This window comes from Macrosteles quadrilineatus, unplaced genomic scaffold, assembly GCF_028750875.1.
Source record: "Macrosteles quadrilineatus isolate MER2022 unplaced genomic scaffold, UCM_ALF_1.0 Scaffold_2__2_contigs__length_208266976, whole genome shotgun sequence".
Classification (NCBI taxonomy): domain Eukaryota; kingdom Metazoa; phylum Arthropoda; class Insecta; order Hemiptera; family Cicadellidae; genus Macrosteles; species Macrosteles quadrilineatus.
In genome coordinates, this window is record NW_026542595.1 from 45,889,992 (window position 1) to 45,916,112 (window position 26,121).

Here is a 26,121-nt window from a genome sequence, read left to right on the forward strand (position 1 = left end):
GTTCTGTTCTGGTACTCTGAAGCCTAATCATCAATGAGGGAGCCTTTCTGTGTACCTGAGGAAGCTTTCCGTTCCTGGGAGATGTTTCTATTCATCCCTGGAGCGGAATTCAACAGAGAAGGGTTTGGTGAAAACTGCCACTGTGTTGAGGACATCTGAGGTCATGTCAAGCATAGGTCATGCAGCCACAGTTTTGCCAATACTATTACATAAAAATTAGTTAAGTATCAGATGTTTTCTAAAATTAGGAAGGAATGTATCATACTTACATATAAAAGACATTGTCTGCTGGTACATTAGTGAAAACTCTTAACACTATAAATGCATGTTATAGACCTTGTTGTTGTTCTCAGGTTCGTCCTTGGGCTCTGAGTGGTAGAGCCAGATACTACAGACAGACTCTGGTATTCAGTAGCCATCCACTACCCCAGATATCAGCTCTGTTCTCCCGCAAGTGTCACAACTACGCAGGCAAAGTGTGGGTAATGAACCCAGTCAAAACAGGCACCATCTGTCAGATTGTGTTGCAGCTACCTCAGGTAGTCCATACACTGTAAACAAGTCTTAAATACTATCTATTGAGTACAGTAGACTTGTTATAGAATACATGCACTATAAACAATAACAGTAAATAATAGCAATTAAGAATAACTAATATCTGTATAGTACTGTACAGTACTTTTGAAATGTTTAATCTTTATTTTTCTGTGGGTTTAGTTGGCATAGTCACTCAATTGGCCATTTCCACCCTGTTTACTAAAAAGAAGTCTGTAATAATTGTTGTTTGCTTAGGCAGTTATGTTTATCATATCAAAGGCATAGACCAGGTTAGTGACAGATTTTACTGCACAATCGATTGTGAAAACGACCCTTTTATATAAAAGGATTACCTTATCCAACCACAGTTGCTGGTATGACAAATAGTTTCGTTCCTTAGAACTTCGTCAGGTCATTGTATGACACCACATCATAAATAATGTATTAATACATTGTGGTACCGGTATGTCAAAAGACTTTTAAAAATAGTCAAAATCACAATAGTCAAAACTAGCCATGTTAATCAAATGATTAAAATGGGATAAAAAGTGATAAAACTGTAAAGGCTGGCCAGCATTGTCACTGACTAAATAAAACGAGTTTTTTTTTGTTTATTGTTTATTTGTTGACATTAAGTTAAATGTATATTGTGCTATACAGGCTACCATAATACAAACACAAATAATTGTACGAATACAATATAGTTTAATGTTTGGCTTAAGGCTTAACAAACCCTCATTCATTATCATTGTTTTTCTCCACTGGCAAAACATTAGTTTTAAAAAACATATCTAGTTTTTTGTTTGTATGTAAAATAGTCGGCACATTATAATGCATAGGTTAAGCACTCAGTCTCATATGTCAGCTGAACATTTCATTTTTCAGGTCTTCAACAGAATAGACTGTGACTCAGCTACCGACTCTATAGATGCCAGATTCCAATATTTTATCAGCAAAGTGTTGCCACAGTATAAGGAGCCATTGATGAGCCACACAGTCATTTATGTACCCTCATACTTCGACTATGTCAGAATAAGAAACTACTTCAAGAAGGAAATGGTTAGCTTTGTCCAGATCTGTGAATATTCAAAGGTAAGCTATTTCCATGTTGTCAAAAGTAGCAAGTTAGATCTCAGTTATTGACTTATAAACATTTACGAGGGTAAACAAATAGCATATAAGACAGTACGCATTCTATCAGCAGGCTATTGTGTCCAAAGTTTGTGACAGTGGTTGATTTTATTTCTTATGATTTGGGAACTTTAACAATTGAGGTAAACTAAGCTAACTATTACAACAACAGTTTTGTGTATTGATTAAGCTCTTGAAAATACAAAAAAACTCTGAATAATATATGATAAAACATATTATTTATTAGCTAAGCAAAAAAAAACCCCAGTTTGATAAACAAAAGAATTTGAATTTACCTTATTCAACATTGTATTCTTTTATGCTAATAGTTATAGGCTACGTAAGACAACATTATAAATGCTGTTTTTAATAATGTTGATTGGCTCTCTCTAAAGCTTTAACCCCTTCGCTTAAACTTATTTTTACACCTAACCGAGCGAAAAAATTAATAATTTCTGTGTATTTTTACACAATTTACAATATTTTTATCTGCACACAGAATTTTGTATATTGTATATCAAATACTGTTATTTTTCTAATCAGAATTGAATGTAGATAAAAAAATAAACATTTTATTGGTTAGAAGTATTTTTTTTATACTATCTAAAACAAAACAAAAAATTTAAAAAAAAAATATTTTCTTTTTTAAATTTTTTACTATAAAAGTTCAAAATATCTTACTACGCTTCCCTTGTGCACTAGAAACTTGACAGCGTCTTCATGGGTTTTGCTTCACTTCATTAGGTGGGATTTGTCTTGGGAAATGACCCCAAGAAGCTCCTTGAAGCCGTAGAGGGGTTTCAGTCGTTGATGGCCGCCCTCTTCGTTTGTAGGCAGGTAGTTGTCTGGTGTGGAACACTTGCTCCGTAAATTTATTTTTGAACTCAGCAAATCCTATCTTCTTCTTGGTGAGTTTTTTAAAAACAACATAAGAGTTGAAGAGAGCTATGTCCAATATATACAAAAAATCTTATACCCTTTGGCATATCTCCTCATGGTAGGAAAAGAAGCAAGCTGTTGGTCTTCTCGGTCGATACCGTCCATCGAGCTATTGTAATAGAGAACAGGTTCAGGTTTGGTAATCACCTCTCCGCTGACGCTGTCTCTCTTTCCAGTTGTTTTCTTGTCCCCCTTACTGTGGAAAGTAGACAAGAGACACACTTCTTTCTTGTCGTGCCATCTAAGAGCCGTCATGTCATGGCTAAATGCAACTTCATACTCACCGACATCAAGCTTTTCACTTTTGAAACTGTCAGGCATATTTGTCCTCCACAAGTTCACCGTCCCAATCACATTGAAACCAATCCGTTTCAATCTATAGTAGAGGAGAGGTGAGGAGTACCAGTTGTCAATTGTGAGAGTATGACCATTACCGGAACATTCCTTGACCATTTCAATCACTATGGCCTCGCTCACCAAAAGGTTATCCTCCTCAGCAGTGTCTCCACCCCCTTCCACTGTTTCACTTCAGCCCCGGTGTATATTTTAAATTTTGAATAGTATCCACTGCTTGACTCACAACATTTGTAAAATTTGATGACGAACCTGGCTCTTTTCTTGGGGTTAAATTGCACATACCCCAACCTCCCACGAAATTTCTTCAAGCTTTCGTCTACTGCAATATTTTCATCAGCCAAACTTAACCGAAAAAGAAAAAACTTTTGATTCATATAATCAATGACATACCTCAGTTTCCACAGTTTGTAACATGTAAATGTTAGGCTTATTTTAATTATCACAAATATGAAACATTGTTGATAAGAGCAAAAACCTACGAAAAGGCATAACTTTTCAAAAAAACCGAGTCTCAGTAGTAGCAGTAGGGGCCCAATACAATTGAATGGTCCTTTTCTTCACAAGTGACATCAAAACACATAGCCTAGACTGTAAAAACATGCCATTTCATCAGGAGTCGTTTCAAACCATTCAGATAGTAACTGTTTATCTTAACCACTTGCATTATTTTTTCAATCGTCTCTTCGGCGTATTTGTTCGTTTCTGTAGCAACATGTTGCCAAAAATCATCCTCGACAAACGCATTGAATACTTCAACTTCAGATGGAGAAGGACCTAAATTTCTGGCTAAGCTTGCCCTGTTACCAGGATAGCCTGTAAAAGGTTTTCAATAAAACTAGGGTCATCAGCCTCCTCACTGGGTGTAGGAGATAGTGCAGGTGCAATTACCCTACCTCGGTAAATTTTATCCATAAATTCAACAGGGGTTTCATCATCAGAACTTTGCTGATCACAGGACACAGGACTAGGCCTATGAGGCACATATTGCATCTCATTTTGAGGGGACATAGGTCGGGCATAACTACAAGAGGGCTGGTCATGCAAAAAATCATTGTAGAAATAATGTCAGACTATTACAAATCAAAAAGGACTGTATTTGCAATTTATAAAGACAAGACAAAAGGTAAACAAATTCACAATAATTGGAATTAATTAAAACATATATGACAATAAATAAATGCAAAGAACATAAATCAATGTGTCAATTTGAAACATATTACATCTTTTCCCCTCCAACGGAAAGGACTGCAACTTTAGTAGGAGGCCGGCAATAAGTTCCTTTTGATGTTGTGATGTCTACTTTGTCATATTATTTAATTAATAAACATATACTTTTTTTTAATAAACATATAAATATAGCCTACTGTAGGCCTACTGCCCTGAGCTTGAAGGTTATGTCTAGGCAAACCAGGATCATCATCGTCTTCACTCATTGCATAGCCTAAGTCACTCGTCACTTAAAGTATTACTTAAAAACTTAAAGTGAACCAAATACATATCTATACGTACTTGGCCATCGTGACCTGGGTAGACAGCCGAGATTCGGCCAAGGGGTCATGTATTTCTTGGGCAGTTTTCGGGTACCTCTGGCACACTTAGATATGAAACTGCTGCATAGGCCAGTCACTAGCATCGACAAACCTATGGAGTTCAACTTCTTCAATTGTTTTGACGTCAAAATAGCATCGAGGTATGGTGAAGCTCTGCAACCAATAATCAACATGGGGTGTCAAAATTAAAATCATAAGCAAAATAATAAACTAAAAAAAGATAACCAAAAACAATAACATACCGACCAAGTTCTTAAATAAGAAAAAAGGATGATAACTTAATAATTAATTAGGACATACAAAGAAATAAAATAATCCAACAGTAGGTTACATCTGAATATAGAGTACAATTACAATGAAAATAACAAGGATAAAGTATAAAATAAATAATATAGAAAAACACAGTCAAAATCTGAAACAGCTCAATCGACTAGATAATTGGAAAAAAAGGATCTATATACTAAAGTCTATTTCATCATCATAGTCTCATGATGGTTTGTCATCAGTCTTAAGTTTTTGGTCAGTCTCACGTTAAGTTTTTTTTAGCCTACCTAGAATAAGATATAGGCCTAACTCAATGATACATTACCAAAAATATTTAATAAAATATCAAATGCAAATAAAGTTTTTTTAAGAATAATAATAACAACAAAAGGACGTAAAAATTACAAATAAAATAGCCAATAGGCTACAGTAAATCTGACAAAATACAACAACAAAGGAAAATCAATAATGATTTGATTATGCTAATGAAATAATGCTAAAAATTGCTAAATGGTAAATACAAAAAAGAACAGATATGTATAATTAGAAACATCTCAAATAAAATAAAATTATTGCACAAAAAGTAGGCCAAATAGGCTGGTTTCATCAAGTGTCAATCTATATTTGGTGTTCTATAAGTCTCAAGTTGGACCAAGGTTAAGAAATTAAAAGACTCCTACATAGGCCTAAAATATGAGATTGAGATTAAAAATTATTTTAGATTTTGATGTAAGATTAGAACACAAGTTCCTTTACATGTTCAACTGTCAGGGACTCCCTTCTTACATTGACAACGTTGCCTGCAGAGGAGAACACCCTCTCACTCTCCACCTCCGTAGCTGGGATTCCTAGGTACTTTCTAGCCAAGGGTGCAAGATAGTGGTATTTATGCTGGTTGTTCTTCCACCACTCAAGAGAGTCTTCTTGTGGGGAGATCCTTGGTCCGTTGAAAAAAACATCAAGTTCAGACAAACACAGCCAATGATCCATTGCAGTCTCAGTCTCTTCGACTACTGTTGAACTTGATTGACTTGATGCTAGGATTTCAAAGTTCTTCCAAAAATCAGTGACATTACTGCTCCCAGGTTTGTCTGAAAACATGGTAAACATTGATTGATTATTCATTGAAACCAAAAATAAAAATTATTTTGTTTATTCAGAAACGTGATTGATTATTGTGCAGTTTTCTTCCATGGATTCAACGATGAAGAAAGTGGACAAATGGTTTAGCGTCCATAGACTACAGTATTCTTTGCCCTAAAAGTCCAAGACTATAGGCTACTAAAGTTTAATATTTTATTTTTACAACCTTGACTTAATTGACTTCGTAAAAATTTCTTAAAAAAACTTCAATGTAGATAACAGATCAAAAGTTTCAGAATTTAGGTAGGTAGCCTATTAATTAAGCTTAAGCATTTTTATTATCTGTTTAAGTAAAGCTATTTTTTATAGGCCTAAGCCTACTCAAAATAATCATCCTAGTAATATTTACCTATTTCCGGTGTTTGACTCTGTTGAACCTCTGTTGTCTTTGTCTGCTTTTCATAGAAAGATATGGCTTCACTCACAAACCTATCTTTCAAAAGTAATTTCTCATGTGGTTTGAGCAAAACACACTTAAAATGGGGATCAACTGCCATACACGCTTTGTAGAGGTTATCTGATTTTACATGGGAAAACCTAGTCTTCATGGATAATAGTAAATTCCTACAAAAGGCTGCACCAGGTTTCTTTTCCCGCAATCTTTTCTCCAAGATGTCTTCTATCGTCGATACTAATGGATAAACCATAGACATAGTCGGCAACTTGCTGGCTGACGCTTTAGTAGTTGCCTCGTCTAGAGGGCATAGTATGTCAATGTACTCCTCAGCCATCTTCCACTCGGTAATGGACAGGTTGTTAATGTTGCTCCTTGACGATATCAACTCACCAGAAATGGCCTCTTTTTGTTGTACCAGACGACTGGGCATCTGGTACTCCGAGTTCCAACGAGTTTCGCATCCTTGAACTAACTCGACTTCTCTCTTGCCTAGATTTTTTTGATAGGAATGAAGTCTCTGTTGGGCCGATGAACTTCTTTTGTAATGGCCTACTATAGACCTGGCTGTAGACAGCATACTCATCATTCCAGTTGTATTTTTCTTTGCGTCTTTTAGTGCCAGTTGTAGTGTGTGCGCAAAACATGTTACACGTGTCCATGGCAGGAGTCTCATGGCTGCCACCATATTTGCAGCATTGTCTGTTACTGGAAATATGGGAACTGTTTCATCCTGGATCCCCCATTCGGTTGCAATCTGTTTGATTTCCTCTGCGATGTGAGGACCATCGTGCTCACCGGGCAGATATTCATTCCCTAGAAAAAATTGTTTCATCTTGTATTCGTTTGACACGTAATGGAGGGTTAAGGAAATAAAGGGATCGTTACTTCTTGATGTCCATAAATCTGTTGTAAAACTTAATGTCATCACATTGGTGAGATCATTTTCGATTTCTTAAGAAATATTTAGCTTGGTTGTTTCATAAAGTTCGGGTATTACCCGTCTTGAAAAAGTATTCCTAGAAGGCAGTTTATATTTCGGAGAGGCTTCCTTAAGCACATCAACTAGCCCTTCTTCCTCTACTAGGGAATATGGGTGGAGATTCTTGGCCATCCATATACCTATCTTGTTTGTTAATGATTTTGCCTTGGGATGGTCAGATGGCCAAGTCGTTTGCATGTCCAGGCATTGCCCTAAGGTTTGCTGTTTTTTGTCATCTTTTTTTGTCTTTTTTTGCTTCGACTTTGAAAATGATCTGCCTGGTTTTTGTGTTTTGCAATTAAGTGCCTCTGCAGGCTTGTTGTACTGCCTGTCTTTATGCCTATTTTGGCTTGGCATACATTACAAATAGCCTTACTGGAATCCTTGTCATCTTTATGGAAATATTTCCAATTTGTCGTCTTGGTTTTAGTATTAAACAAAAGCCCAGAAGTCCCACTGGTACTACCTCGATCTTGCGTTTCCGCAGAGCCTACTGTAGGCCTACTGCCCTGAGCTTGGTTATGTCTAGGCAAACCAGGATCATCATCGTCTTCACTCATTGCATAGCCTAAGTCACTCGTCACTTAAAGTATTACTTAAAAACTTAAAGTGAACCAAAACGAAGTAGACCTTATCTAAAAATAAAATCCAACGTCAATATCTTAATTGAACTAACGTTTTATTCTACCCTAGTTTCTATGACATTTACTTATTTCACCACTCTCTGTGGTAATATTTAAATGAATTCAACTTTATACTGCAGTTGTTATTCACCAGTTTCAACACCACAAACAGAATCAGATCTTCAACACTCTACAAACAAACAATTCACTTTCTACTAAACAAAATTAATTTTATAAATTATAAGTTTCAAATTCCATCTCTCCATGATTCCATGTTTTCATTCTTGCGTCATCTTCCTATTTGCTCCGCTTAGTCAGTCTGCTACGCTTTTGCTTTGTTTTTCCCAATGCACCAAACCAAGTGGAAAACTCCTTCAGGTTGGTATTGCTTAGAGCATTATTACTTACATGCTCAGCCCACCTGTATTTTAAACTATAGGGAAGTTTGTTGATACATTCATTTAGTAAGTAAGGATTTAATACATAATTTTCTAGGTGTAATGACTCTGCTGTAGCAGTAAAATTCAAAACATTTGTCGAAAACTCAACAAGACTTGTAGTGTCGTCTTCCTTGACAGAAGGTAGCCTACGAGTTTTTTTTAACATTGACTCCAAAATGAGTTCTGGTCTACCAAAACGCATCTGTAAGGTCTTGATAATTGACTTAAGTTTTTGACTTGAGACAAAAAGAGGCTTAACCATTCGAAATGCTTCTCCCTCTAGACAATTCCTTACTCTTATGAGGTTGTCATCCTCACTAAAAAGATAGACAGTTTTTTCATACGCCGAAAAAAATATCGGCCATTCATCAGCCTTGCCACTGAAGCTTGGGAGCTTTTGACGAAATGAAACAGGCTGTATGGCTTTTTGGAAGGTATCCGCAAGCTTTTGCACGGCTGAGGTCATGATGCCTGATGAGGACTTAAGAACTGTTGGTTCTTTTTCATTCAACCACCTTTCAACCTTGCTTTGCGGTTCTTCATCATCATCAAGATTTACACTAAGTCCTACCTTGGTTTCAGATCGATTACTAGGGCGGCTTGACTGTTGACTGCCACACACTGAAGCAGACTCAAGCTCAGCTCTCGCCGTCGGCAGTTGTTTCTGTCGCTCTAGTTCTCAAGCTTCCATTTGTCGTTGTCGCTCCATTTCTCTTTCTTCATGAGCTCTTTCCAATTTCTGTATTTCTTCCAGCCTCTTCAACTCCACTTCCATTAATCGTCGTCTACTAGAAGGAGTACTAGATTTGGCAGAAACTGATGGTTGGTCTTTACTTGGCTTTGGATTAACAGTTTTGTCGTTGTTATACCCAATTACTGGAGTATATCTGTCTGGAGGGTGTCTTTCCCTCTCTGATCTTCTTATTGACATGAAAAAGTCGGGTTTCGGCACCAAATGTAGAAATAATGTAAGACTATTACAAATCAAAAAGGACTGTATTTGCAATTTATAAAGACAAGATAAACAGCAAACAAATTCACAATAATTGCAATTAATAACAAAAAACATATGACAATAAATAAATGCAAAGAACATAAATCAAGTGTCAATATGAAACATATTACAATCATTATTTATTACAGGCCTAGGGCTAGCATGCTCTGTCACACCATTATCAGCTAAATCTTGAGGTTCACAGTCAGCAATACTTATACTATTGCATGCTTCACTTACGTGTTCATTGTTTATTTCCAATTCATCGTCACTCTCAAGTCTTTCTTCAAACAAATAACCATTACTGTCTGAGTCACTCTGTCACATTCACTAATAAGTTTAGCAATTTCACTCTCGTCCAATTCCCTTCCACACTCATCAACAAATAAAAAGTTACTCATCTTATTTCATAAAACAACTATTTCCAAACAAAAAATATAATTCAACATGATATAAACACTGTTGTGAAATGACGATGTAAACAAACAAGACAGACAGCTGCCAAGACAACGTTCCCAACGTCAGCTGGTAAATCATAATTTTCAATCGATTGTTTTTGCCGATTGGGCAGGCTGTGGACGACAAAAATACAATCAAATGAAAGCCAGAATCTCGCAGAACAAGAAGCATATGCGATCTGTTGGATTGTTTGGGAACTAACTCGGCAAATACTGGTTTTAATGGCGGACGCCATAATAACCAAGTAATGCAAATAATGGATTCGCCGTCGCTTCACACAATGGCTCACGGGAGCACGACGAAGGGGTTAAGCTAATTTTGAGATTTACAATTTGTAGTTTTTACAGCAAGTGCTGCCCTTTTTCATGTAGGAATATATTAGACGCAAAAAAAGGTTTTGGTTTTATTTCAAAGCCTGAATATATATTTTACATCTTCACTCACAATTATTTGTATGCCTTCAAAACCATTTAGTTTCTGATATGCAAATTAATAATGCTTTTTGGCTTCTTGAAACTTGATTAATTATTATTAATGACAAGACACGTTACGAGTCTGAATTATTGTACCATGATAAGTGATAACAACATAAGATTATATTTGTTTTGGGTTTTTTTTCTAAAATTTTCATAGCACTAAGGTGTACAACAAATTATATGTTAAGTTATTTCATTCATGAATGATTGTTGGAATTTTAAAATTTCAGGATGGAAAAATAGCGAGGGCGAGAGACATGTTTTTCCACTCCAGTGCACACTTTCTGCTGTACAGTGAGAGGTTCCACTTCTTCCGCAGGATTCGTCTGAAGGGAATCAGACACATTGTCTTCTACCAGCCTCCCACCATACCCCACTTCTACAGTGAGCTGTGTAATTTGATGCAGGTCAGTACATTAGCAGAGTAGTTTAAGTGTTCAGCTTCTTGTCTGATGAACCCAGTTACCTCTTGTCACTTCTTCATTCATGCTATATAGAAACAAATGTTTGGTTCAAGAAAAGTATTTGAACTTATAAAAGGCATAGTCATAGAACAACAATTATTGTACTTTCATAGTTTTTTTAATTCATTGTTTCAATACAAATACCAAGGATGGGATTTTTGTGCACTGGTATTTTCCTTTGTGTTCCTTCCTTGTTTGAGAAAGCTTTGTGTTTTCTCTGTGGTAAGGAGTGTTGGCTTTTTCAAAATTCCAAGTATTTACTTACTCCTGTGGCCATTGAAAACCAAGGCGGTCTTTGGCCTCGCCAACCATGTGCCTCCAGGATTGTCTTGTCTTCTGCCAGCTCTAGTTCTGCTCCCATACTCTTTAGGTCCTTTGTTATCTCGCCAATTCATCACATCCTTGGTCTTCCAAATGGTCTCCTGCCCTCCGGAGTACCTCTTATCACTTTCATTACCATATCTCTCTCACCTCTGACAGACCTACCCCATCTTCACCCTCAACCTTCTATTCATTACCACTTCCTCAATATCTAGTTCCCTCAACTCTCTAGTTTTTCTTATTCTACACGAGTCTCCGCCTTTTATTGGTCCAGAAATCCTTCTCAATATTTTATTTTCAAAAGTAATGAGTCTCATTTGTGATTTTTTGGTGAAAGACCAAGTCTCTGAACCATATAGCACCCTACACTTTTTACTATGGTTTTATACATTCTCATTTTGGTGGTTCTTGATAGAAGTTTACTTTTGAATAACTTTCTCTGCCGTGAGTCTGATTTGAATTTCAACATCTTCCCTGTTATTGTTTGCGATTGTTACACCCGGATATTTAAATGTGTTTGCTTTGTGGAACCTGTAGTTTAATACTTCTAAGTGGTCTTCTTCATCATCTCGTCTAGTTATTTTCATGTAGGCCTAGTTTGTTTTAATCTCATTTATCTGTAAGCCCACTTTTCTTGTTTCTTTTATTAGTATATTTTATTATCACTTTAAGATCATTTTTATTTTCAGCTACAATGGCCACATCGGTCCAGGCATTTAATTAACCATAAAATTGTTCCACTGGGCTTGACATCGAAGTGCATTGCTGATCATCTAACACAGGGTAGTCAAATATTAAACGGCAAACTGTTTCCTACACTCCACAGCATTGTCTACCTTTCCTTACCATTAAATTTAAGAGTGATCATAATCATGGAAGGCCAGTTATTATAATACCAACCACTCACTTTCCCTATTTTTGTTATACACATTTTTAGAGCATCTGATGACATTTCATTTTGGTACATGCATTGTGTTTTTAGCATACAAATTTCCATCTGTTCTTTCCCAGCGCCTATGGTGTACTATCAAGCCAACTGCTGAGCCACTTTTCGCGTCCCCTCCCTCATTAGTACTCATACCCCTCATCCCCACATTCCTTTGCTATAGTACCCTGATTAATAGACTCCGAGTATGTTATTGGTAACTGACATGTCATGTTTGTCAGACTGACAAGGATGTTGGTGCGGGGTCACTCAGCGTCAGTGTAATGTACACTCCCTATGATGCTCCACAACTGGCGGCCATTGTATGACCATTACGTGTTATTGGTAACTGGGTTTTTTCAGACTGACAAGGACTTTGGTGAGCAGTCACTTAGTGTCAGTGTAATGTACACTCCCTATGATGCTCCACAACTGGCGGCCATTGTATGACCATAACGTGTTATTGGTAACTGATGTTTTTTCAGACTGACAAGGACTTTGGTGAGGGGTCACTCAGCGTCGGTGTGATGTACACTCCCTATGATGCTCCACAACTGGCGGCCATCGTATAACCATAACGGGTTATTGGTAACTGATGTTTTTTCAGACTGACAAGGACGTTGGAGAGGGGTCACTCAGTGTTAGTGTGATGTACACTCCCTATGATGCTCCACAACTGGCGGCCATCGTATGACCATAACATGTTATTGGTAACTGATGTTTTTTCAGACTGACAAGGACGATGGAGAGGGGTCACTCAGTGTCAGTGTAATGTACACTCGCTATGGTGCCCCACAACTGGTGGCCATAGTATGTCCTTAACGTGTTACTGGTAACTGATGTTTTTTTAGACTGACAAGGACGTTGGTGAAGGGTCACTCAGTGTCAGTGTAATGTACACTCCCTATGATGCTCCACAACTGACGGCCATCGTATGACCATAACGTGTTATTGGTAACTGATGTTTTTTCAGACTGACAAGGACGTTGGTGACTGAGGGGTCACTCAGTGTCAGTGTGATGTACACTCCCTATGATGCTCCACAACTGGCGGCCATTGTATGACCATAACGGGTTATTGGTAAATGATGTTTTTTCAGACTGACAAGGACGTTGGAGAGGGGTCACTCAGTGTCAGTGTGATGTACACTCCCTATGATGCTCCACAACTGGCGGCCATTGTATGACCATAACGTGTTATTGGTAACTGATGTTTTTTCAGACTGACAAGGACGTTGGTGACTGAGGGGTCACTCAGTGTCAGTGTGATGTACACTCCCTATGATGCTCCACAACTGGCGGCCATTGTATGACCATAACGGGTTATTGGTAACTGATGTTTTTTCAGACTGACAAGGACGTTGGAGAGGGGTCACTCAGTGTCAGTGTGATGTACACTCCCTATGATGCTCCACAACTGGCGGCCATTGTATGACCATAACGGGTTATTGGTAAATGATGTTTTTTCAGACTGACAAGGACGTTGGAGAGGGGTCACTCAGTGTCAGTGTGATGTACACTCCCTATGATGCTCCACAACTGGCGGCCATTGTATGACCATAACGGGTTATTGGTAAATGATGTTTTTTCAGACTGACAAGGACGTTGGAGAGGGGTCACTCAGTGTCAGTGTGATGTACACTCCCTATGATGCTCCACAACTGGCGGCCATTGTATGACCATAATGTGTTATTTGTAACTGATGTTTTTTCAGACTGACAAGGACGTTGGTGAAGGGTCACTCAGTGTCAGTGTAATGTACACTCCCTATGATGCTCCACAACTGGCGGCCATTGTATGACCATAACATGTTATTGGTAACTGATGTTTTTTCAGACTGACAAGGACGTTGGAGAGGGGTCACTCAGTGTCAGTGTGATGTACACTCCCTATGATGCTCCACAACTGGCGGCCATTGTATGACCATAATGTGTTATTGGTAACTGATGTTTTTTTCAGACTGACAAGGACGTTGGTGAAGGGTCACTCAGTGTCAGTGTAATGTACACTCCCTATGATGCTCCACAACTGACGGCCATTGTATGACCATAACGGGTTATTGGTAAATGATGTTTTTTCAGACTGACAAGGACGTTGGAGAGGGGTCACTCAGTGTCAGTGTGATGTACACTCCCTATGATGCTCCACAACTGGCGGCCATTGTATGACCATAACGTGTTATTGGTAACTGATGTTTTTTCAGACTGACAAGGACGTTGGAGAGGGGTCACTCAGTGTCAGTGTGATGTACACTCCCTATGATGCTCCACAACTGGCGGCCATTGTATGACCATAATGTGTTATTGGTAACTGATGTTTTTTCAGACTGACAAGGACGTTGGAGAGGGGTCACTCAGTGTCAGTGTAATGTACACTCGCTATGATGCCCCACAACTGGCGGCCATTGTAGGCTCTGATCGAACCTCCAGAATGTTGACATCAGACCGTCCTGTCCACATGTTCATGACTGGGGACTGAACAATAATCTAGACTGTATAATCTGTAAATAAAACGTTGCCATTTTATTATATAATATGACTCAATCATCTTTACCTTTTTATCGCAAAGATAAATTTGTAGTTTTAGCACTACAAAATGGGATTATGATACCAAATATTAATCAACCCTTACTCAACGCTAGCTTTGTGGGATTTAGAAATCCCCATAGTAGGCCTACTACCTTCACCAAAACAGCATTGAGCTCAAGTATATTATCTTGGGCTACAGCTTAAAAGCTTAGTAAAATATGTGGGGTGTTTGTACTCTGTACCTAAGAGGAATTAAAACTAAACTATTTATATTCAAACTGTAAAATAAAAACTTTGTTTCTACCAGTCCCTACTTAGGAAAGGAGTAAGTATTTAGATTGTTTTCTTCATACATCTCAATATTTCTAGTTAACACAGGCTCATACCTTAATTACAAATTTCTTAGTTCCCAATATTTAATTTAATTTAATTTTATATTTTTAAGGCTATAGATGAAATGGCCTGTATCCAGAAGCTGAGTTTATGATCAGATTAATATAAAACGATTTTTTGGATCTGTCCAATTCGTAAATTACAAGGAAAAATGTGGTTCGGATTCCACTATAAACTGTAGGTCCCTTAGTTGCCATTAGCTGTATGGGCTATTAATTAACAGCTGTGTCTAAGGAACATGTCGGCCTTAGTCACTAACAAGACTACAAGATCGCGCCACTCATCCTACACTCATCCTTCACTCATATTTGGGTTAAAATACGCACATAGTGGCGTCCCCATCTTAAATAATTGATAATTGATAATTGTGTCAGTAAAATTCTTCTTAACAAACGTTTTGATAGCCATTAGCCAATCATCAGCTGTGCTGTAAACTTAATTAATACCAGTAACACTATGTCAAGTAATACTTACAGAACAAGTTTTGTGTAATCTCGTCATAATTGGGAGGGGGAGAGAGTCATTATGTTTGTTAATTAGCCAGGTTGTCTGAGGTTGGTGTATTTCTAGGTTCAAGACACAGTATTTTTTCAAATGACAGTAATAATACCACAAATTCATCTTCTATAGCTTATTTATTTAAAATAAAAATACATTTCAAGTAAATGCTATACTTACACAACCTATTTACATTAGTTTAAACTACTGATTTTTTAAAATTGTTTTTGTAAAGAAAGTCCCAGAAATATTTACTATTCTAAACCCTTAAACATAGAATAATTAAACTTTACACCAAGTTTTCAACAGATGTTACTTATAGTTTCATATCATTTTGGCCCGTTTTTTACTTACATTTAATATGTCCTGGCTATTTACAGATCAGTTTTTGTGGGTTTTCTTTTTACTTTCAAAAATACATTCTTACAAAAATAAGTCTGTCTATTAAAAGTCATAAAAGGTTCAATATCTAGGTTCAAATATGTCCCAAAAGTATGTGATATTGAGCCTGGCTTAAGAATGGATCAACATCATACATTATTCCATGTGAGGACAGGCTATTTAGCTCAAAACAAAACCTATCCGATATAAACCATCTTTGCACTAAAAACTGAGAGATAATCTTTATGCTACTCGGTTTCTGTCCAAGTTGCAGGGAATTTGACAACCAAGAGTGTGGCCATGGTTATGGAAATGGAATCAGAATATAGATGTACTCCTACTGTCGACAATATTACAACATTGTACAGTAGCATATTTCTCACATAGCTCTCTAACAGTGGCTCAAATCAAAATCTTTAAAACTGGCTACCGTACAATTTTTACGAACATAATGTCTACCACAAGATATTCATAATCAAAGCTACTAAGCCCCGGCTGGAAAGCCACAAAATTTCAATCTATGATTTTAGGCTTCTGCTTCACCATAAATCCCTTTTACTGTGGACTTTTTTATCACACCTTTAGAGTCCTATCGCCTTTATTCAACAATGTAGATGTCCTCAGGGTCCTCCTTGATTGACGTTGTGTCACATGGAGCTCTCAACACGTGACTGACACTCTCGTCCTGTGACTCTGCTCAGAACCACATGTTCCAGACACTCTCATCCCCTCCAGGATATCTTCTTTTTCTGGTGGGAAAGATAGCAAAATTAGAAAAATTTTCCAGGAAACATATCATATTAATCCACAAAGCTTAAACGGTCTATGAACCTAGTACTCTCATACAGACAAAATAAAATTATTATTATGATTATTATGCTTTATGCATTTTTATAATCAAAATGAGAACAGAACTCGCTCCTCCCTTCTTTTCTCAAAAAGTTTAAAATCATCCCTAAACTAGTAGCGATTGAGCTATCGATCAACAAAGTAATTGACTGTTTTGGTAATTTAGTAAGAGCAGAAGGCTTTGTGACGTTGTGTTTCAATTCTCAACTGTACCACAAGGTAAGACTAAAACAACCTCATAAGTCAACACATCTTGACACATGATTAATTTGTTTGCTTTCCAAATACAATTATCTTTTAACGTCACCAGTAAAAGTGGTTGTGAATGGATAGTTTGTGTTTACCTCGAAGGGTAAAAGCTATTGTCGAGCATATAGTCTTATAGGTATGTGGTGAATCAGTAGGTACAACCTAACCGATAAGTCATACTGATAGTCGTTGTGGGTGATCCTTTTCGTGTATAGCGGGTGCATATTTGAATGTGAGTGGCAACTTACAAGGTAAGTACTAGACCGTAAGGATATGCCTCATGGGAAAGTTAGACTGATTGGTGGGCAGTATATATTTTGCCACTTTGTATGCAGGGCCACAGCAATCTAAACCTAAAAGTTGCCCTAATCTAATAGTGGATATATATAGATCTATTGTAAATACTAGATACCACATAAATTGATTAAAAAGGCTGCAAAGTTGAAGCCCAATTTGTAATCTTGAGGTGGGCAATGATGAGTCCTTATGCATGTGATTACACTGCGGACTGAGCCTAAACCTTAAGATATACAGAGTGGAACGAAGTTAGTGTTAAAAAATTGTATGTGTTAAACTACTAAGTATTGGTGACAAAATGGCACTATAGAATTACACTAAATGATATTCAAAATACAAAAGAACCATTTTATTTAATTCTTAAACACATCAATGTAAACAGAATATTTACTAACAAACTTAATAATAATAAATCAGCTGATGAATTAATCACTTACAGATTTAACTATCTAACACTTTTCCCCTCCTTTTTACGCAGATTCTACAGCTCCCATTCTTTGTCTCATCTGGTCGGCATGCTTTCTTTTTATAACACCTCCACAAAGTACATCATATGAATACAGTCCATTTCTATTTTTCACCATTCCAGCTGACCAACCATTTCCATGTTCATTCTTAATCCACACATCTTCTCCTTCTTCAAAAGTACGAACTTCCTTGTTGTCTCTCCCTTGTTCTTTTCAAAGCTTCATTTCCATCTTTTTCCTAAGATTAGGTTTCATATTGTCAAAAATTGTTGGTAGTCCGAAATACAATTCTGCCGGAGCCCTACCGGTTGTTTTCTGAGGCGAGTTTCGGTAGCTAAAAAGAACATTTTAAAGAGCTAGCATTCCATCTCCGACCTCCTGCTTTGTTGTGTAGTACCGTCTTTTCAATGTACGAATTAGTCTTTCAACAAGTCCATTACTTTTAGGATGGTACAGAGTTGTTTTTATGTGGTTGATAGAATTTTTCTGGAAGAATGTTTCAATTTCCTTTGACACAAATTGAGGTCCGTTGTCTGTCACAATTTCACTTGGTAATCCATATCGACTAAACCAAGATCTTAATCGTTGAATGATTGTATAAGAGTTTGTTGTCTTAAGACAGTCCACTTCTGCCCACTTAGACAACGCATCAATACCTACCAACCACATAGATACGTTGACTGGCCCTGCCAGATCAATGTGTACCCTTTCCCAAACTCTATCAGGTACATTCCAAGGATATAATGGTACTTCTTCCACATTATCTCTATTCTCTTGACAAGATGTACACTTCTTGATATAAACTTCGATATCTTTATCCATGTTGGGCCACCACACATAGTGTCGCGCAACAGACCTCATTGATGCAATACCAGGATGTCCTGCATGCAATATCTTCAGTACATCAGTTCTCATGCATTCTGGAACTACGATTCTTCCAAACCACAATAATATATCATCTTCAACATTCAATTCATCTTTTCTCTGTTTGTACGACTTTAACATTTCAGGAACAACAGAGGGCCATGTATTCCTCAATGTAAAGTTTTTTGCCATTCTAATAGCTTTATCTGTCAATGAATTTTGTTTTAAAAGGTCATAAGACATGATAGTGTTAACCTTATCAACATTCAAAAAACCAATGTGAGCCTCCTCAGGTTGGATCTTCTTCAATCGGAAGTCTTGATAGAACGTCAGCACACACGTTATCTTCTCCTTTTCTGTACTCTATGTCATAGTTAGTAGAATTAGGTCTCCACCGACACTGTCAATCTTTCTTTGTTGAACCAACAAATGAGTTTGAAATCATTAATACAATAAACAGCTTGAGAAATAAAAAATCTTCAGGCTTTGATAAATTTAGTACTTTTTTCGTTAAAAGCACTGCACAGCAATTAGCCCCTGTTTTGACACATATTGTTAATTTAAGTTTTAGCCAAGGCATTTTTCCTGAAATGTTAAAGTTAAGTATTATCACTCCTATATTTAAGAAATCCAATTCAATAATGATTATGAATATAAGACCTATTAGTTTAATCTCTGTTTTTTCTAAGGTTATAGAAAAATAATGGTTAAGAGAGTTGTTAAGTATCTGGACAAAATTATGTTTTTATCAAAAGCGCAATTTGGTTTCCAACGCGGAAAATCCATGGAGGACGCACTCTTGAACTTTACAAATAAAATTTATGAAAGTCTCAATGAAGGTAAAAAAACCACGGGTCTCTTTGTTGATTTTACGAAAGCTTTTGACCTAGTAAACCACAACATCTTGCTTCAAAAATTAGAGGCAGCAGGTATCAGAGGTGTGGCGCTCCGATGGTTCCGCAGCTTCCTGTCTGGCAGGGAGCAGCGGGTGCGGGTCGCGGGCTGCCTTAGCGCTCCTGCACCTGTCACGGTCGGGGTTCCACAGGGCTCGGTTACCTCTGCAATTCTCTTCCTCATTTTCATTAACGACCTACTAATTAAACAGTTTAATGGATATATTCAAGCTTTTGCAGATGATATTGGCTTCTTTTATTCCCACAAAAACAGGGATATACTAAAGACAATGATAGACAATGATTTGAATGTTTTACAAAATTGGTGTGTGAAAAATAAAATGCTAGTAAACGCTAGCAAAACCAAATACATTAATTTTGATTTTCGAGGTTTTGATTTTATTTCTCCAATTATTTACCACCAAGACACCTGTCAGGGACCTCCTTGTAATTGCAAACAAATTGAAAAAGTCAATTCTTTTAAATATCTAGGAGTAACTTTTGATTGTAAATTTACATGGGAAAAACATATTCAGGATCTTCATTCAAAAATTAAACAATCAATAAGGAAGTTTTACTTTTTAAAAAATATTTGTGAAGAATCTTTATTAAAAACATTATATCATGCATTAATAAATTCAAGATTACAGTATGGGCTAATTTGTTGGGGCGGAACATTTAAAACTTTTATAAATAGATTAAGAACCACTCAGAATCATTTTTTGCGCATAATATTAAGAAAACGGCGAAGAGAAAGTTCTTTTCCTCTTTATCAACAGATGAAAATAATGCCAATTCAAAACCTTTATAATTTTAAGGTTTTAAAAGCTTTTTTCATGCAAAGTGGGAATAATAGAACTGAAGACCTTTACTACAACACGAGAAGAATAGATAAAATGATTGTTAGAACACCCAAGGTCAACAAAGAGATTTTTAAACATTCGTTTTTATTTCTAGGTCCTTTCATCTACAATCAATTACCAATTGAAATAAAAACATGCAATTCTATTAACCTATTTTCAAATAAAGTGAAAGATTGGTTATTTAAAATTGAGGATACTTGGCGTCTCAGGAGTATTTTGCAATAGGCTGTTTGAATTTCATCATTGTAAATTGTATAGAAGTATGTTATTTTAAGTAATATTTATTAGTGATATTCAATTTTTGTTAAAAAGATACTTTTATTTTCTGTTACATAACAAGTTAAAGTTAAGTTTTAATTTTTAAGAAAATGATCGTCACAGGCAGCGGCGACCTTGTAATCAATTAAGTGGAAGACTGGACTCACTGATAAGTTTCTTTGTACACTGGCCACATGTACTGGATAAAGTGGCCAGTTAATTTCCAAGCCAATTTTGTATCTACTGTATGTTTTTATTGGAGGAAATAAATTCATTATTTCATTATTTCAGTTGTATTGATTCAACTGGATCGCCCACCTGATTAAACGGCTATTTACTACTTTTGGGAGATCTCACATTTTTCCAAATATCCGTTGTAGAGGTTTGTGGTCGGTTACCAAAGTGAACTTCCGACCATATACATATTGATGGAATTTCCTGAGTCCAAAGATAATAGCTAGTGCTTCTCTGTCGATATTTGAATATTGTTTTTCAGCAGGCAGTAGTGTGCGATTTGCAAAAGCAATTGGTCTTTCTAGTCCATTTTCGAATCTGTGCATTAGTACACTTCCCAATCCATTTTCTGATGCATCACAGACCATTACCAATGGTCTCATTTCTTCATATGGTACTACTGTGTCTTTACTTGATAGAATTTTCTTTTCTCTTTTAAACGTCACCTCTTCATGTTCAGACCATTTCCATTTAGAGTTAGTTCCAGTCAGCTTATGGAGATCACTACAAATGGCATGAAGTCCCGGAATAAATCGTTCATAGTAGTTAATAGAACCTAAAAATGATCGGAGTTCCTTGACATTAGTAGGTGACCGTGCCTCTCGTATGGCTTTTATTTTTTCTTCAGTAGGATGTATTCCATTTCGGTCGATTGTATGTCACAAAAAATACTCTCTGAACAACTGAAAACAGTGCTCACTACGGATAAGCAAACATGAATAATGGGGTACATCAATCTATACAACCTAGTTGATGACAATGAAAACGAAAAAATTGAAGAACTAACCTCCTTTGATATCTCAAGACTGAGGCTACCCCCCACTTGAATTACGAGTGACGACTCAGAAACATCAATAGACTGGATATCCTTAAACATTGATAATGAACCAATAGAAATCTCAGTTATAACATCAGGACTATCTGACCATACCGCACAAATCGAAAAATAATCACTAGAAAACCGATAATCAACAACATAAAAAATAAACGAATCTTCAACAAAACAACAATAAATAACTTTAAGACACAACTACAAGAACAAGACTGCGAAACTATAATACAAACTCATGACGTAAATAAAGCCTTCAACAATTTCAGCAACATCATCCAGACAACACTAAACCATGCCTGCCCTCTTAAAACGTCAAGAGTTAAACAACATAAAAGGAGACAGTGCAAGAATCAAGAATCGGCTAGACTTAAAAATATAAAGGCCTTAGAAAAGGAGCAAACAACCGGATTTATGGAAGACAAAACTAGAACAGCTATTTAAAAAAAAAGAGTACGACCAGCATTTAGAAATGCTTCGGAAAGAAAACAACACAGCTCACATAAACCAGGAACCAGGCTGAAAACATGTCTAAAGCACTGTGGCAAACAATAAACCGAGAAAGAGAAGCGAGATCAAATACAGAAAACAAAATTTATCTTCAAGTCAACAATAAAACAATAGACGACCCAATAGAAGTTTCAAACTGTTTTAATGATTTTTTCTCATCAATAGCCGACCGAACACTCCAAAATATCAATAACTCAAGAACCAATGCCTTAACAGAACACTTACCAGCAACACATCACACACTCCAGTTCAAACGGGTCACACAAGAAGAAGTGCAAAAAGCCATTCAATCTCTAAAGATGAAAAATTCATCCGGAACTGATGAGGTATCAGCTAAACTTCTAAAATACTGTAAAAATGAAATACTAATACCCCTGACAGACCTCATAAATAAAACACCCTCATAAGCAAAATTCCCAGATAAATTAAAAATAGCTTAAGTTAACCCAAAATACAAAAATGGACCAACAAGAGAAAGAAACAGCTACAGGCCAATCTCCTTAATATCAACGTTTTCAAAAATAATCGAAAATATAGTACTAGCCTAACTCCTACACCATCTTCAAGAACACAACCTTCTCAATAGTCAACAGCATGGATTTATCAAAGGCAGATCGATAGCCACAGTCTTAATACAACTGACGGATCACATACTAGACCAACTAAAAGAAGGCAGAACCTCAAGTCTCTTCTTAGATTTTAGTTAAGCTTTCGACTCGACTGCCTACACCACGAACTTCTTCCACTCATGCTGTAAACACTAGGTGTGAGAGGAAGAGCAGCAGAATGGTTTAAAAGCTACATTAGTAACCGGAAACAGCTTGTGGAATTAGCCTACATAAAGAACAACACAAAGTATAAGGCCCAATCCAAAGCTGTGGACGTGCAAAGAGGAGTACCCAAGGATCAGTACTTAGCCCAGTCCTCTTCCTCCTTCTCACAAATGACCTACCCAGTTGAATTGGGGAAGATGGACACACCACCATGTACGCGGATGACACGGTTCTCACATTTGCGGTCAAAACAATGGAAAAAGTGGAGTCCATGAAAAAAAAAATCTGGACTTTAATTTTTTCCTAGACAAAATCTATATTTCCTGGACTAATAATGTTCAAAAGGAATTATCATTATAACATAAGCTCTTCTTTATAGATATGTCATCAAATACCAGAACTGTATTTTTCCCATTTCTTTCATTGTGCTGACTTTTTGTTTTAACAAATTCAATAAATCTTCGGATATTCCTGTATTTAAAACTAGAAGATTTAGTTACATTACACCACCTATATATTGTTCTGGTATCTGGAAAAGACAATTTTTAAAATCTCGTAAGCTGTTGTATAGCGCTGCGCTGGTGACCGGTAATGCATTTCTGTCGACAGTTATTTCTCTTCTTCACTCCAGCTGGTTTGCTTTTTGTGGAACATTTCCATTATCTAAAGAGTCTTAAAAATCAACTGTTGTTCGTAGTACTATCAGTGTCACAGTTAGTGGTATGAACAACAGTGACACTGAAACTATTGTGATCAGTATTGTCAGTTATAATGACATTGACATTGACAGTAGTGAAAATGACAATAATACAGAAAGTAGTGACAGTGGTAGTAGCGCAGACAATATTGACAATATGAGGATAACATAATCAAGAACGGTGAAAATATCAACAACATTGCCAATGGTAAAAACAACAATAACAAAAACATCAACAACCGTGACTTTTACTAATAGTAAACATTGGTGATGTTTCTGTACCCTCCTGCCATCTCTTTTCCTCTCCTGCTACCACCTGGTTGCTGTTAGAGCTTTTGTAACTAATACCAAATATTACATATCTACACAAAATAGATATTGCAGCCAAGCCATTTTTGTGATATCAAATTCCGTGTTTGGCCTAGCGAATGTTTTCACAACTTAAGACTTAATTGCCGATATGACCGCAGCTATTATATGTTTACGTATTTTTTGCTATTTTTATTGTGTTATGGTTATCCTTTATTTGTGCTTTTTTATTCATTAGGAGATATCACAACTATAAAACTAACTAGAAGTTTAGAAGAAGAGTGAAGAACGTGTGTAGTGAATTACGATTGTATTATGATGTGTATACTTCCTTGAACAATGTGAGGTATTAAGAAGTGATCTTTTATTTGTTGTCTGTCTACTCGCATTAACAGTCCAATTTTGAGATTTTTCAAATTTCCTATTAAAAATAAGAGTGTATGTGATAAATAGGTAGCAAACACAGCTAAAGAAAAACTGAAAGGCCTTCTTGCCTTTCACGTTTACATTCACGTTTAGTGTGTGAACTGCATTTTGAACCCAACTGCTTTACAAGTAATATCAGAAGTAAACTAAATAAGGAGGCTGTGCCAACACGACTAGTAATGGACTACAGATATACACCGGTTGTTACTCAGCAGTCTGCACTCACTACAGCCGATCCCCACTGTCTCGCTGTAGCACGTCCTTCATCACCAGCGATAAATTCACCTGTATTTCCACAGTCAATGTTGTAGGTTTTGAATTTCCACTAACATCAACAGAAACCACATGTAACCCAACAGATACACCGGTAAAATGAAAAGCAACTAAGCCACTTCATGACATGACAATTTAACAGCGGCATCGACCGCTTTCAACTCAATTGAAACCCGTAGGGAAGTTAAGCTATAAAAATATGGTTAAAAAAAGAAAAACCTTCATAGCTTGAAGCAATGTTACAGAAGAGAAATAACGTTAAAGAAGCTGTTTTCTTAGCTGCCAGTCAGTATATTAAAAGCGATACCCTAAGAAGACTCTTTTGAGAATGGAAATGTTCCACAAAAAGCAAACCAGCTGGAGTGAAGAAGAGAAACAACTGTCGATAGAAATGCACTACCGGTCACCAGCGCAGCGCTATACAACAGCTTACGAGATATTAAAAATTGTCTTTTCCAGATACCGGAACAATGCAAAGGTGGTGTAAAGATTCTAGATTTAAATACAGGAATATCCGAAGATTTATTGAATTTGTTAAAATAAAAATTCAGCACAAGGGAAAAAATAAAGTTCTGGTATTTGATTACATGTCTATAAAGAAGAGCTTATGTTATAATGATCATTCCTTTTGAACATTATGTAGTGATACTGTTCTTATTAATTTTGTCCCATAAAAACTAGTTATTCTCGCTAGCCCAACTGGAATTGGTGCAATACTCAGTGATGATATCGATGGCCAAGAGAGACCAATATTGCATATGCATCCAGATTATTGACTCATTCTTAAACCAATTACAGCCAACTTGATAGAGAAGCTCTGAATATCATCTACGCAGTCACACATTTTTACAATTAAATTTTCGGTAATAGATTCAATCTCGTAAAGAACCAAAATTATATTAGATAATGAACCATTGTCACTTATCTTTCATCCAGGACGTGCTCTACCATAAATGGCATCATCTCGCTTATTGAATTAATCTTCTTTCCTCAGTGGTCTTGACTTTAAAGTTCGATGCAAGAAAGGGCACAGACAATGAAAACTAGGACTGTTTGTCTTGAAGCTCAGTTCACTGATCAATTTCATCTGAACTAACATTAGACAAAGAAATAAACACAATGAATGCAGAAACCTTACTTTAAATATGTACTAACATAAAACATTTCATATGTATTAAGGCTGTGGCTGTCGATCTGCCTTTGATAAATCCATGTTGTTGACAATTGAGAAGGTTGTGTTCTTGAAGATGGTGTAGGAGTTGAGCTAGTATCTTACTATCTTTTCGATTATTTATGAAAACGTTGATATTCGGGCGATTGGTCTGCAGCTATTTCTTTCTATCGTTGGTCCATTTTTTGTATTTTGGGTAAACTTAAGCTATTTTTAATTTATCTGGAAATTTTCCTCGTGAGAGTGATTTGTTTATGAGGTCTGTCAGGGGTATTACTATTTCATTTTTACAATTTTTTAGAAGTTTAGCTGATTCCTCATCAGTTCCGGATGAATTTCAAGATTGAATGGCTTTTGCACT

At 36.5% G+C, this 26,121-nt stretch overlaps 3 protein-coding genes across 4 annotated transcripts in view; 1 reads left to right on the plus strand and 2 right to left on the minus strand.

Moving 5' to 3' along the window:
* LOC128987124 (U3 small nucleolar RNA-associated protein 25 homolog) overlaps window positions 1–14,518 on the plus strand; it is a 30,321-nt gene extending 15,803 nt beyond the window's left edge. Inside the window, exons 6-9 of the mRNA XM_054407840.1 lie at window positions 354–539; window positions 1,423–1,629; window positions 10,520–10,696; window positions 14,324–14,518. Of these exons, the coding sequence (XP_054263815.1) occupies window positions 354–539; window positions 1,423–1,629; window positions 10,520–10,696; window positions 14,324–14,476 (723 nt within the window). The 3' untranslated portion in view covers window positions 14,477–14,518. The remainder of the gene's footprint in view (window positions 1–353; window positions 540–1,422; window positions 1,630–10,519; window positions 10,697–14,323) is intronic.
* Window positions 14,519–15,607: 1,089 nt separating this feature from the next.
* Window positions 15,608–26,121, minus strand: part of LOC128986197 (follicle-stimulating hormone receptor-like) — a 41,293-nt gene continuing 30,779 nt past the window's right edge. For both annotated transcript variants that reach the window (XM_054406403.1, XM_054406405.1), the window contains exon 18: window positions 15,608–16,547. The gene's annotated coding sequence lies outside the window, so the exon portion shown is untranslated. The remainder of the gene's footprint in view (window positions 16,548–26,121) is intronic.
* LOC128984135 (uncharacterized protein K02A2.6-like) lies at window positions 18,009–18,716 on the minus strand. Its single transcript, XM_054403422.1, has one exon. It carries the CDS (start codon window positions 18,714–18,716, stop codon window positions 18,009–18,011), a length of 708 nt encoding a protein of 235 aa, XP_054259397.1.